We start from the raw sequence: 13,481 nt of genomic DNA, 5'->3' as shown, positions 1-13,481 counted from the left end.
CATGTGGAAGCAGAATGTGGCTTGTGTGGTTAATGGTTATTCATCAAATTTTATTGATCTTCATCTGATGCAGCAAGGTAGTGTCTCTTGGAGGCTTACATGTTTTTACGGATTTCCAGAACGGAGTCGTGGGAGGGATTCTTGGAATCTACTTCGGTCTCTTAGTTCTTTGGCTTCATATCCATGGTGTGTTATAGGTGATTTCAACGATATGCTAGTTGCAGCGGATAAATATGGTCGTTCTCCTCATCCTGAATACTTGTTAGATGGTTTTAAAGAGGCGATTTCTGATTGTGATCCTGCGAAAATTGATTTGGTAGGAGGTAGTTTTACGTGGGAAAAGAGCAGAGGAACGCCAAATTGGATTAGGGAACATTTGGATCGTGCTTTTGGGAATTTAGCTTGGTGGTCAAAGTTTCCATTATGCAAATTGTCTATGTTGCAAGCAGTCGTCTCTGATCACAGTCCCTTACTTCTCGAGCTGGTAAGCATTACTCTTCCAAAGAATAAATTATGTTTCAGATTTGAGAATGCTTGGCTTAAGGAGCCTACTTTTCATGATGAGATTGCTGAGTTCTGGAGGCACACGCCAGTAACTCACCTTCTTCCTCGGTTGGATTCTCTTTCAACCTATATGGAGAAATGGGGACGTAATTTCTTTCACAAGTTCAGGGATAAAATAAGGAAGTCAAAAGAGACTCTTGGTAAACTGGTGAATTGTATTGATGAGGTTTCGGTGAATGAATATCTAACAGAGAAGTTAAATTTGGATAAGCTTTTAGAACATGAAGAAGCTTATTGGAAACAAAGAGCAAATAAATTCTGGCTAACAGAGGGGGACACAAATTCAAAATATTTTCACGCTGCTGCCTCAGTTAGGAAGAAGTGTAATCGAGTCCCTTTTCTTTTGAACAACGTGGGTGATAGAGTGGAAAGCCATGAAGACATGTCTTCGATTGTTTGTGAGTACTTCGAAGGTATCTTTACAAATGAAAGTAATGTTGGTTCTTTAAGTGAGGATGATATTGTTCAGGTAGTCAGTAACGATGAAAATAGTATTCTCATAGCAGAGCTTGAGTATGATGAGTTCACTAAAGCTGTGAAGGAGATGCACCCGGATAAATCACCAGGACCAAATGGTTTGAACCCAGCATTTTTCCAATATTTTTGGGGAATAATGGGTATGGAAGTCTTTAGGTGCTGCAAGGATTGGATGAATAATTGTTATCTCCCAGCTGCTGTTAATGATACCACAATTGTTTTAATTCCGAAGAAAGACAATTCATGTTTGATGAAAGATCTTAGGCCTATTGCTTTTTGCAACGTCTTGTATAAAATCATGGCTAAGGTGCTTGCAAATAGACTGAAAAATCTTCTTCCTAGATTTATAAGTGAGAATCAGTCCGCCTTTGTGCCTGGTCGTAGTATCACGGATAATGTTCTAGTGGCTTTTGAAATTGTTCATTATATGAAAAGGAAGCAGAGTGGACTGGAAGGTGAAGTTGGCCTCAAGCTAGACATTAGCAAGGCCTATGATAGGGTAAGTTGTAGATACCTGCGGGATGTAATGAGTAAGATGGGTTTTTGCTCGAAGTGGATTCACTGGATAATGATGTTTGTAACTACAGTCTCTTATAATATCTCTTTTAATGGTGACCTTCTTGGTCCTATTAATCTGAAATATGGGTTGCGTCAGGGTGATCCGCTCTCCCCGTACTTGTTTTTACTATGTGTTGAAGGACTATCCAGAGCTTTAAGTTCAGCAGCATCCAGAGGTGAAATTACAGGATGTCAAGTGTGCACGAATGCCCCGAGGGTAACCCACCTTCTATTTGAAGATGATAGCTTTCTGTTCTTTAAAGCTAATTCTCAGGAAGCAACTAGAGTTAAAACTCTCCTTCAAAGGTATGAGCTCCTGTCTGGTCAAGCGATTAATCTCCAAAAATCGGGCATTATATTTAGTGTTAATGTTGAGAATGATGAACGGGTGAATATTTCTGGGATCCTCAATATATAGTTAATAATCTCCAGGATAGTAGTACCTTGGTCTCCCCTCCCTTATCGGAAAATCAAAGAAGACTGTTTTTAATTTTTTAAAGGATAGAGTGTGGCAAAGAATTGAAGGATGGCACTCTAAATTGTTATCTAAAGCAGGTAAAGTTGTGTTAATTTGAAGTGTTGCTCAAGCCATTCCTTCCTACTGCATGTCATGATTTTTGCTGCCAAAGACACTTTGTGACGAGATTCAAAAAATGCTTAATGGTTTTTGGTGGAGTTCCAACTCAAGGGAGAAGAAGGGGATACGGTGGCACAGGTGGGAGGCTATGTGTATGCCTAAGAGTAAGAGGGTATGCGATTTAAGAATTTACATGGTTTTAATTTGGCATTGCTGGGTAAGCATTGCTGGAATTTTATAAAGAACCCAGATATACTGGCTGCTCGATTGTACAAAGCCAGATACTTTTCACATTGCCATCTCCTTCATGCTGATCCAGGCAAGGGGCCGAGTTTCATATGGTCGGGCATTTGGAAGGCTAAAGAAGCTCTGAAAGGAGGCTTTAGATGGGTAGTGGGGGATGGGGATACCATTGATGTTTATAAAGACCATTGGCTTCATGAGAAGATAGACTTTTGTGTGTTTCCGGGATATGAACATGAAACGGAGAGATGCAAGGTTAGTTCTCTGTTTAATCCTGGTGAAAGGTCTTGGGATGAACATTTGATCAAATGGCTGTTTAATGAAGAAGATTCTAAAGCAATACTGTCTACACCAATTCCTCGAAGTATGGTTAATGACAGAGTTGTTTGGCATGATGCTAAAAATGGACAGTATGGTGCTAGGGAGGGTTATCGACTGTCGAATAAGCAACACGTGGCTACTGGAAATATGACTAGGTCGAAAGGGTGGAGTAGGTTGTGAAAGATTACAGTCCCACATAAAATTAAAACTTTTATATGGAGATTGGCCATAAATAATTTTCCACTCAGAGGTGTCCTGGTTCGGAGAGGTGTCAATCTAGATGATGTGTGCCCTTTTTGTAAATCAGCGGGTGAGACTGCAAATCATATTTTTCTGGAGTGTGAGTTTGCAAAGAACTGCTGGATGGAAGTAGGGTATCAGGTTTTGGGTGTAGGAGACCAACCTATCTCGAGATGGCTGCTTGATAAACTGGCAAGTGAGAAGCTCGAGGTCCTAACCAAGATTGTCTCGGTCTTATGGGGCATTTGGTTTTTCCGTAACAAATTGATTTGGGATAATAAGGTGGTAACAGCCAAGGTTGCTACAGATTGGAGTATCAAAACGATTGAGGACTGGCGAAGAGCAAGGGCAAAACATCGTGATCAGAGAGATGGCATAGGTAGTGACTCCGGGGATGCTCAGTTGGCTCAATGGCGTCCTCCTGATCAAGGAAGGTTGAAGCTAAATGTTGATGCCTCGGTCCCCAAGAATGAGCACTTCTACTCTGTAGGAATGATTTTACGGGATCATGTGGGAGCATATATTAGTGGTAAAATGCTGAAGTTTGATGGGAGAGTCTCTGCGTTTGAAGCTGAATCTGTAGGAATTGGTGAGGCACTTGTTTGGATAGATTCGCTTGGGGTTCGGGATGTTACCATTGAATGCGATTCACTACTTTCAGTAAATGCTATCAAGGGTTTAAAATTTATATTGCTCGAGGTAGGTGATGTGATTGATAATTGCAGAGATAGGGTAAGAGTTAGGAGTGATATATCACTTGTTCATGTTAAGAAGCAAACCAACAAGGCTGCCCATTTGTTGGCACGTTGTCCTTATTCTATTGGTTGCTCTGTTGTTTTCAGGTCTCCTCCAGATCATTTGTTGGAGACAATTATGTCTGAGATTGTTTATTAATGAAAGTTCCTTTCTAAAAAAAAATTAACACAACACACAGCATGTTCAGTTTTTTTATATGTCTACTTGGTTAAAAACAAACATCTTTTATAAAATTTGAAAATATTGAATATAAATTTTGCATATGCCTATATAACTAGTATCTTGGGAAGTATTCAAGGCTTATAGGTATTAGGTATTTTGGGAAGTTAGGCTTATAGGTATTTTGAGAAGTTGCACCCAAAAATGAGCTATTTTAGTTATTTTTTCCGTAAATAACATATAACTTATCATGTTAATTTAAAATGAAAAACATATTAGAGAAAAACAAAAAAAAGGAAATGAGGATAAAATTAATCGAATAGAAAGCAATCCGACTTTAATCAACTAGATTTCTTTTTATAAAATATTTTTTAATTAAATTTAAGTTTTCAGTAATCCATTATTCAATTGTGGGTTAATACATTACTCTGATACTTATTTTTTGGTTTTACATGGTATTCATATTACATCTCAAATATAATATAATAATGATCAATTTTGGGTTAGTTAATTAAAGACTTGTAAGCCCGCAATAACATGTGTTTGTCCACCCAATTTATAAGTTAAATTTACAACTTATAAGTTCATAAGTTGAATGTTAGTAACGACGTGATTTTTCTCAACTTATTTTTTATTTTTTATTAATTTTAGTTTTAGAAATTTTTTTAAAATGTTAATCTAACTTAAAATATAGGAATTAAAATATTTATATTTATAAAATATTTATTTTAGTCCATTTAGGTAAAAAAAGAATTATAAATTATAAGTAAAATTATCAAAACACGTATCTATACTATTATATTAAAGACGAAACATTGAAACTTTGGTTGGTAGTCGGTCGTCACCGTAATTATAGTAATATTTAAAATAAAATACTCTCATAAATAGATCAACATTCATAACAGAATTATAATATGTCTAATGGTTTTCGTTAAAACAAAATAATATATAAAATCCTCTCGGTCGGGCTAAACAAAATTATACTATCGATCCAATTTTAAATAAAAAAATTAAAAAAAAAAACTATATATGGTTAGTTGGATTTGAAGAATCGAGCTAAAATAAAATAATAAATATAATCGATCGCGCTAACATTATATTATTGGACCGGATTATAACAAAATAAAATTTTAAAAGAGAATTCGTGGAGTTGATATAATGTCATCAAACTAAAACAGAATAATACATATTATCCATTCGGTCTAAAATAAAATAATAATCACCCCGGCTAAAATACAAATTTCAATCATTACATTATTTTTTAAACTGTAGTATCACTATCTTATATATTAATAAGTATTATCAATTTATATTATTAAGATTTCAAATAAATAAGTTTCATAACTTAAAACTTTTACTTCAAATTAAATTCAAAATAATTATATGATATTAAAAATAATTAGTGCATCGCACAAGCTAGTATAACTCATAAGCATTCATCAACTTATCACTTATAATGTATAACTCATAAGCATTCATCAACTTATCACTTATAATCCATTAATTTAGTTTAAATAATAAGTTACTTATTTTAAAATTTCCAAAAGAACCCAAATGATAAATATATTTTAATGTTATATTGTATTCAAAATTACATTGAAATGTTATGTAATTATGTTTAAAATAATGCTTAAAAATTAATATAGTATGACATAGTAGAATAAAATTTTGCAAATGAGATATAAAATATATTATTAAGGGGTCGTTTGATTTAGTTCATTCGTATTAATTTCGTTCATTTCAAATTCATATCTAATATTTGGTTGACTATTTTCAAAATCTGATAGTCATTCCTTAGAACCATCTGGGATTTGATTTAATACGCGAGTGAGTTTGAGACATGAGATATCAAATTAAACTTCGTTATTTCATTTTTATTTATAAAGTTAAATAAAATTTTAAATATATATCTTAAATATTATGTTGTTTAATTTAAAATAAGTTTGTGCTTATTTTATTTAATATTAATTAGTAATATTTCACTTGTTTTAAAAATTATAAATTAATGAAATTTTTAATTTTTTAATCACTTATTTATAAAAAAAATTGTAAATTTTATAACAACTTAAATTCGATATATGCAATATGTAAAGTTTGATTCAATTAATGAATCAAAAATATTTAATTAAATTAAATAAATTTCATTTAAGTATCCAAACAAACACGTAATATTAGAAATGATTCCTCAACCTCTTGACCGGATTCTTTATTCCAAACTCATAATAAACCAAACGCCCCCTTAATATAAATTGAATATAAATTGAATAGCATTCTAAAGTGTGTTGGTTAAAAAGGTTAATCCTGGCTTTATTAGCACATTTATAAATTACTTCAAAATGATATGTTTTTTAATAAATTTAAATTTGCCTAAGTGAATTTTTTTTTTTGGCTAATTGTTTAAGTTCGCCTTGTCCATTTATCAAGATTAAAATCAATTCAATCATTTTCCAGTTGAACTCAGAGTTGTTCACTAAAGTTCAGAATTTTACAAAGTTATCACTGTATGTAGTCATATCTTCTATTTTAATTTTTGATAATTATATGATCCAATTTATTCATTACATTTCTCTCTACCTATTTGAAATAGATTATATATTTTAATTTAATAGTGAGCTTTCAATTTTAAAATCTGTAACTTGATCACAACTTTATATTTTATTTTGAGTCCGCCGGATAAACACAAATAAATGGAGACTACTTTCAACATTGTATCATTCATTCTTTGAATGATTACGAAATCAAAATAAAACAAAGGTCCACCATAATAACGTAATAAAAAACAATGATGAGAAGATAAACGTTGACTTGTATGTTAGCAATCCAGAAGATAATTGTGTACGCGTGGGGGTGACTGTCTGTGTTTTGACTACCACTCACCCTGTGACTAAACATGAGTGAGAGATTTGGGTGTTATTTAGGGGAGTCACCTAGTGTGGGATATGGATAAGCAGAGTGACCCTAGAACATGTAAGCACATACCGATAATGATTATTTTTAATAATTTAGAAAACATAATATTTTAATCATATTTAGTGGTAATGATATCTTTATAATAATTTCAGTGACCAGAATATTTGAATAATTATTTAAGTATATGTTTGTTTTTGGCTTTCAGGTTCTAACTATGTCATATGTCATTGGTGTAATGGTATAATATATTTTCTCTAATTTATTAGTTTCATAATTCATTAAGATATGCAAGTTTGTTAGCAAAATGATGTTAATGGAGTTAACCCACTTTTAAATTTTTAACCAACAACTATGATATGTATAAATTAATATATTTACCTCCTAGAGACATGATATTGTAGATGTGTGAGATAAAAATATAATGTACTATATATAAAGATAATGAAAATTAGATAACTTTGCAGACTGGACTTCCCTCACATGGCATGTTGTTACCGCTGAACATGCAACAGTTGCTTAAGCTTGTATATATATAAATATAAAACGAAGTCCATAATTGCACCAAATTTAAATCTGAATCCTTATAATACACTTTTCTCTGACAATGTAGATTTCTTATTCTTTAATGTGGGCACTTGTGTAGCCTTTACTGCACTTCACCAGTAGATGACAAACCAACTTCTTTCTGGGCAACATTTTCTTGATCTTTGAACTTTTTATAGATATCACTTTTGTAAAAAGCTTGAGTTCTTGCTACCAAGATTAATGAAACAAGAGCTCCAAAAAATGTCACACTTGCCAATATTATAAAAGCCATCCTGTAACATTTGGCTCCCATGCAGATCAATTCCTTAACATCTGATCTTTTCAGTCCCTTCCTTGCAAGATCTTTTAATGCTTCTCTATCATAAAGAGGTCCTGTAACCTTCACATTCAGGATATATGAGCCAATTGGACTAGCCAATTGCCCACAATTGAAGAGCGTCGAATAGTATTTTAGCCCAAATAACTCGGAAATGATTGCAAATATTAGCGGAAGTTGTGCACCAAATGAGAAACCAATGATTACTGATGCAACATAAACTGATCCGGGGATTGGAAAGGCAATAAGAAGGTGACCAATACATGATAGAAGTAGAACTATTGTCATCATAAGTGGCCTTGGAAATTTGTGATTGACAAGCAGGCTTTCGGAGACAAAACCTGCAAAAATCCTCCCAAAGTAATTCCAAATGCTTAGTAATGACACAAATGTTTTGACAGTCTTGGTGGGGTATCCGAGGGACTCCCCAATTTGCCCCAAATTGTCAACAGCAGTTAAGCTTGATCCAAGGCCACAGAAAGAAAATAAGAAGAGAATGATCATATCGGTGCTGAGAAGTGCTTGCAAGATTGTGTAGTCTTCCCCTCTTTCTGGCTTCTTGAATACGTTGCTAAAACAAGGTGTGTCGGGGTCCTGAATCTTTTTTATCTCTGCAGATGGAGCTGAAATTGGTTTTTCGACAATAATGGTAGGATTGATGGGTTCTTTTTGTTGGTTCCAAATGATTAATTCTTCTCTAATGGCAATAAAAAGGGGGACAAAGAGTAGAGCACAGACAACTGTAGAACTTGCAGCATAAGCTGCTTGTGGAAAATTGACCATCTTTTGTGCTATGGTCATAGCCATGATAAAAAGTGCTAGCCCTATTGATACATAGAGGAACTGGTAGAAGATTTTCAGCTCATTTTGTTGCTGTTTAACAACCTTCATTTCGCGAATCACGTAGACAAAAACAATTGATAATGCAGCCGGAAGCCAAGCTATGAGAAGAATAAGTGATTTTGAGTCATTACCATAGACAGCCAAGTAAAGTTGTGTCATAATTGCTCCACTTAATCCAGTAAAGCCTTTTAAAAGTCCTAACATGATTCCTCTGCTTTCTGGGAAGTTCCGAATTGCAGTAACTAATGCTCCTGTATTGGCGAAATTCTGAGAGGTTGCACCAATGCATATGTACATACACATTTGCCAAACTTTAGGCTTTGAGACTTTCTGTGTGACAGTCAACCAGATCATAAAGTATCCTCCAAAATTCAAGATTGATCCAACTAGTAAAACAAACCATGTTGGAGTAACTTCGGCTAGAAGTCCTGAGGGGACTCCAACATTAGCACCAAGATCTTTGAAAAAGCCAAGAAGAGTTATAGTGGTTTGGTCATAGCCAAGAGTGGATTTTATGTCTTTGGAATATACTCCAAAAAGATAAGTAGCTCCTGCTCCTGCCATTATCAGAAAAGTAGCGAAAAGCGAAAACCAACGTCCTCGAACCACCTGAGACGAAAACCGCCATGCCGTGCTGCCAACAGTGGATATGGTTGGTGCTTCACCCATGGTTGATATAGTTGTTAGAATGAAAAAAGACAGGGTAAGAGGAGAGAAGTTGGCTAAAGTTCTCTCGAATATGTCTTAAAAAAAGTATTTGTGCTGGGACACACTTGTGAATGAATAGTATTAGTGTGTGTGAACTGATTGTGTGTAAGCTCAATTTTCTTTTGACTTTTTGACCTAGAGTATGTGACGACGGGGACCCCAAATTTTGAGATATCAACTAACAAGTCCACTTTTTTTAAGGGTGAAAGTCTTTTTTTAAGGGTGAAAGTCTTTTAAAATATAAAATTGTACGTCATCGGGGCTTTAAAAAGAGTAGCACGTTATTCAATACTTGTATATAAATTGTTTGGATACGGAGGTTAAAAAAATATGTAATTTAATGAGAAAAAATAAGAATAGTGAATAAAATTGTGGGTCCAGTCAATATTAAATATATATAGTTGGTGTAATAGAAGAAATAAGTTGATTTAAGTGGGTGGGGTTAATTTTTATATTTTAAAATTTTACTATTTTTAGTAAGATTTGGAATGTATAGAAGTGGGATATCTAAAAAAGAAAAGTGTCTTGAAATGAACGTGACTGAGGAAGTAATAAATTAATACTCTCTTCGTCCCAAATTGTTTTTTCCCATTTTGACTTTTTGTACTGTTCATGGTAAGTGATTGACTAGTAATTTACTTCTAATCAATAAGATCAAACATAATCATGAGTGATTTTGTTGAATTCATATTTATGAATATTTTAATACAATAAAATTTTATATTTAATACTAATACGAGATTAAAGATATTAACAATCAAAAGTGTGCATTGACAAACGTGTCCAACTCAAACAAGAAAACATTTTTAGGGATAGAGGGAGTAGGACTTTGGGCATGTTTGGCCCATACAATATAAGTTACTTATTCACTTATAAGCCCGAAGTACTTATCGACGAGTGTTTGTCGTCCTAACTTATAAATTCAATTTACAATTTATAAACTAATAAGTTTAATGTTAGCAACGACGTACTTTTTCTTGACTTATTTTAATTTTTAGCTTTTTTGTTAACTTTAGTTTTAATATTTGTGTTTTCACATATCTTTTTAATTTAAATTTATGATTTTCACATATCTTTTTAATTTAAATTTATGAATTAAGATAATTATATTTAAAAAAATATTTATTTTGGGTCATTTAACTAAAGAGAATTTTGACTTATTAGTAAAATTATCCAAATACTTTTTTAACTTTTAAGTATTCATCTATTTATCACTTATAAATCACTTATTCATTTTAAATTATATTACTTATTTTAAAATTTCTCAAACAAACACTTATGTTTCATCTTTTAACAATTAAAAAAAATGAAGGGCCACGGGGTCAAGGTGTCCTCTTTCTTCGAAAATGTATGTGATAATTTGACCTTGTAGTATTTAGTAGGGCTGAGCAAAAAACCGAATTAAACCGGAACCGAATCGAACGGATAAAAAACGGTAAAAATCAGTAAAAACCGAGTTGAGAAAACCGATCCGAAATCGAAACCGAAAAATATATAAACGAACCAATTTGAATGGTTCGGTTCCGGTTAGAAGTTCTAACCGAACCAGGAAAAACTGAACTGATAATTAATATTAACAAATCAATTATATAATTATATGTAAATATAGATAAATTTTATAAAAAAATTCAGAGACCTTTTATAATTTCAGCGTTTGTTACTTTATGTATTGTGTATACAAGTCATCTATTCTAGGCTTTAGTGGACTATTACCTGATGAATTAGCTGATGAACATAGTATTAGAGCATATGCACCGCGTTAGTTTAGTGCATCAATTCGGCATGATTTTCAATGGACTAATGGTAATTGTCCATGCACCGCACTAGAATCGATACCATAAATTTTTGACGCTCCATTGATTCAGCGTGTTGGCCAGCAATTTTCAATGGCCTTCCTGATGGCCATTAGTTCGTGGGCCCCACATTTCTTTTAACTTTTTGACAAAATCTGTAGCCATGTGCTTCCTTTGCAACGTTAATATTTTTGAGTAACGGTCATATTTTAGTAACGGTCCGATTTGTGTGTATATATATTGCTCCTTATGTCTTAATTATTTGTAAAAAAATTTACAACACCCACATTTCTAGCTTCTCAATCTCATATCTCTTTGATATTATTATATTTTTAAATATATAATGGGTACTAATTGGTTTCCTTCCGAAGAATTACAATTGTGTATTTTATGGGCTCGACAATCTGTTGATCCGATTACCGGTCGATATTCAAATAAGAATAATTTATGGGGGCGAATTCACGAGGATTATGCAAAAAATTGGTGTGGCACTCCGGAGAATCCTCATGTCGAACCACGTTCAAAAATTGCTCTTGACTCGCATTGGGCACCATTGAAGAGAGCACTAAAAAAATGGCAATGTGCAAAGAATCAAGCTAGTCGATATAGTACGAGCGGAACCAATTTGGTAGATGAGGTAAATTTAAATACGTTTTTATATTATTCATGTGCTAATTTGGTATCTAAAATTTGTTATTTTTCAGATAACTCAGGCTCAAGGACTATATTTCAAGGAAATGAATAAGACATTTGACAAATGGGAATGTTATGAAGCAGTTGCAGCCCATCCTCAATTTGTAGACGTGTCCACCACTTCTCCCCCATTCCAACGAAATTTTCCAACACAAATGGAATCACCAATTAATTTGAATAGTGATGATTGCGTTGATGAAGAAGGTTTCACGACTCCAGAGTCTAACCGAGAAACAGAAAGTCCTTCAAGTCAGGTTAGACCGATGGGAGTAAAGGCGTCCAAACATGCAAAAAAAAGAGGAAAGCAACGGATGACCGAAAAAGAGGAGATGTCTATGGCTATCTTTAATAGTATGCAATGTCACAAAAAATAACTAGTGGAGGCCAACATCAAAAGAGACGAAGAAACCCTTTAAATGTCGAGGGAGATGCTAGAACTGGAGAAACGAAAAGAAGCAAGGCAAGCAAGACTTTAATAGTATGAATATAAGCTGATTCCAAATTCTCAATACGATCCCAAAATGCTTGTTGATTTGTTCCATTTCTCTGTACTGGTGCAAAAGGAATTCGAACTCCATTGCAATCGACTGGCCCATCGTAAACCTGTGAAGCTAATGGATTCATTAAATCTTCTTCTACCGGCTCTACAAACTCTTCTTCCACGAATTCATCCTCGACTATCATGTTATGTAATATGATGCAAGTCATCATGATGCTTCTAAGTGTGGAACGCTTATGCATTCGAGCACCATGACGAAGAATAGCCCATCGAGATTGTAAGATACCAAAACACCTCTCCACATCTTTGCGATATGCCTCCTGTTTCTTAGCAAACAATTTATGTGATTGAGTGGCAGGATTTGATATAGTTTTTACAAATGTTGAATACCTCGGATAAATTCCATCAGCAAGATAATACGCATTGTTGTATCTTTTCCCATTAACGTGAAACACCACCGTTGGACTATTTCCTGCGATGACCTTATCAAATACAGGAGACTAGCCTTGAACATTAATATCATTTTGAGCTCCAGGCACACCAAAAAAAACATGCCATATTCAAGTGTCATAGGAAGCGACTTCCTCTAGAATAATAGTAGGTCGTCCTTTCCGACCACTATATGCCCCTCCCCACCCACTTGGACAATTCTTCCACTCCCAATGCATACAATCGATACTTCCAATCATACCTGGAAATCCCCTTTGTTCTCCCCTTGCCAGAAGCCTTCGTAAATATGTTGGTGTTGGAGCACGGAGGTATTCTTCACCAAAGAGCCCTTCCACTTATTGACAAAAAAATTGCATACACTCAAGTGTGGTTGATTCTCCCATTCGACATATTTCAGCACACTGATCAGCTGTTGCACCGTAAGCTAGCATTCGTAGTGCAGCAGTTATTTTTTGTTGTGGTAACAACCCGAGTAATCCAATTGCATCTGTTTTTTGATGCCAATAGAAATCTTGAGTGCAAAGAGGAGTCATGATGCGATTGAAAACATGAGGGCGCATTCGATACCTCCGACGAAAATCATCCTCATTGAATATTGGACGATCAATGAAATAATATTCCATGAGATTTTTTCCTCTCGAGCCTTTTTCTAGGATGATTAGAAGATTTTCCAGGTCTTAAGCCTCGTCCTTATTGTTCATCTGGGGAATCGATGAACTCCTTCATCATCGCCGCTTCGGTCACCATGGTATTCATAATTTCTGCCTCTTCTTCACTGTGTTTTTGTCTCTGACTCAATAATCTTTCTAATGCATTCATTACTGTAAA

The 13,481-nt window shown here is 34.1% G+C and overlaps 2 protein-coding genes across 2 annotated transcripts; both read right to left on the bottom strand.

Annotated features, from left to right (window-relative positions):
* Window positions 1-7,214: 7,214 nt before the first annotated feature.
* Window positions 7,215-9,390, bottom strand: LOC141693563 (protein NUCLEAR FUSION DEFECTIVE 4-like). Its single transcript, XM_074498703.1, has one exon. It carries the CDS (start codon window positions 9,177-9,179, stop codon window positions 7,452-7,454), a length of 1,728 nt encoding a protein of 575 aa, XP_074354804.1. The 5' UTR covers window positions 9,180-9,390; the 3' UTR covers window positions 7,215-7,451.
* A 2,704-nt stretch (window positions 9,391-12,094) lies between these two features.
* On the bottom strand, window positions 12,095-13,186 carry LOC141690901 (uncharacterized). The gene is made up of 3 exons (XM_074495659.1): window positions 13,072-13,186; window positions 12,895-12,987; window positions 12,095-12,675 (listed from the first exon to the last, which is right to left on the bottom strand). The coding sequence occupies exons 1-3, from the start codon at window positions 13,184-13,186 to the stop codon at window positions 12,095-12,097; spliced, it is 789 nt and encodes a 262-aa protein (XP_074351760.1).
* Between the last annotated feature and the right edge of the window lie 295 nt (window positions 13,187-13,481).

This window comes from Apium graveolens, chromosome 10 (genome assembly GCF_009905375.1).
Source record: "Apium graveolens cultivar Ventura chromosome 10, ASM990537v1, whole genome shotgun sequence".
NCBI classification, from domain to species: domain Eukaryota; kingdom Viridiplantae; phylum Streptophyta; class Magnoliopsida; order Apiales; family Apiaceae; genus Apium; species Apium graveolens.
This window is presented reverse-complemented; position numbering and strand designations above follow the sequence as displayed.

Excerpts from the sequence above, each read along its gene's own strand:
- LOC141690901 (XM_074495659.1), bottom strand. The coding sequence starts at position 13,186 with ATGACTCCTCTTTGCACTCAAGATTTCTATTGGCATCAAAAAACAGAT. Across the intron at positions 12,988-13,071 it reads ACTACGAATGCTAGCTTACG|TGGAAGGGCTCTTTGGTGAA; the intron begins GTGCAACAGCTG and ends TTTGTCAATAAG. Across the intron at positions 12,676-12,894 it reads AGAACAAAGGGGATTTCCAG|GAAATAGTCCAACGGTGGTG; the intron begins GTATGATTGGAA and ends AGGTCATCGCAG.
- LOC141693563 (XM_074498703.1), bottom strand. The coding sequence starts at position 9,179 with ATGGGTGAAGCACCAACCATATCCACTGTTGGCAGCACGGCATGGCGG.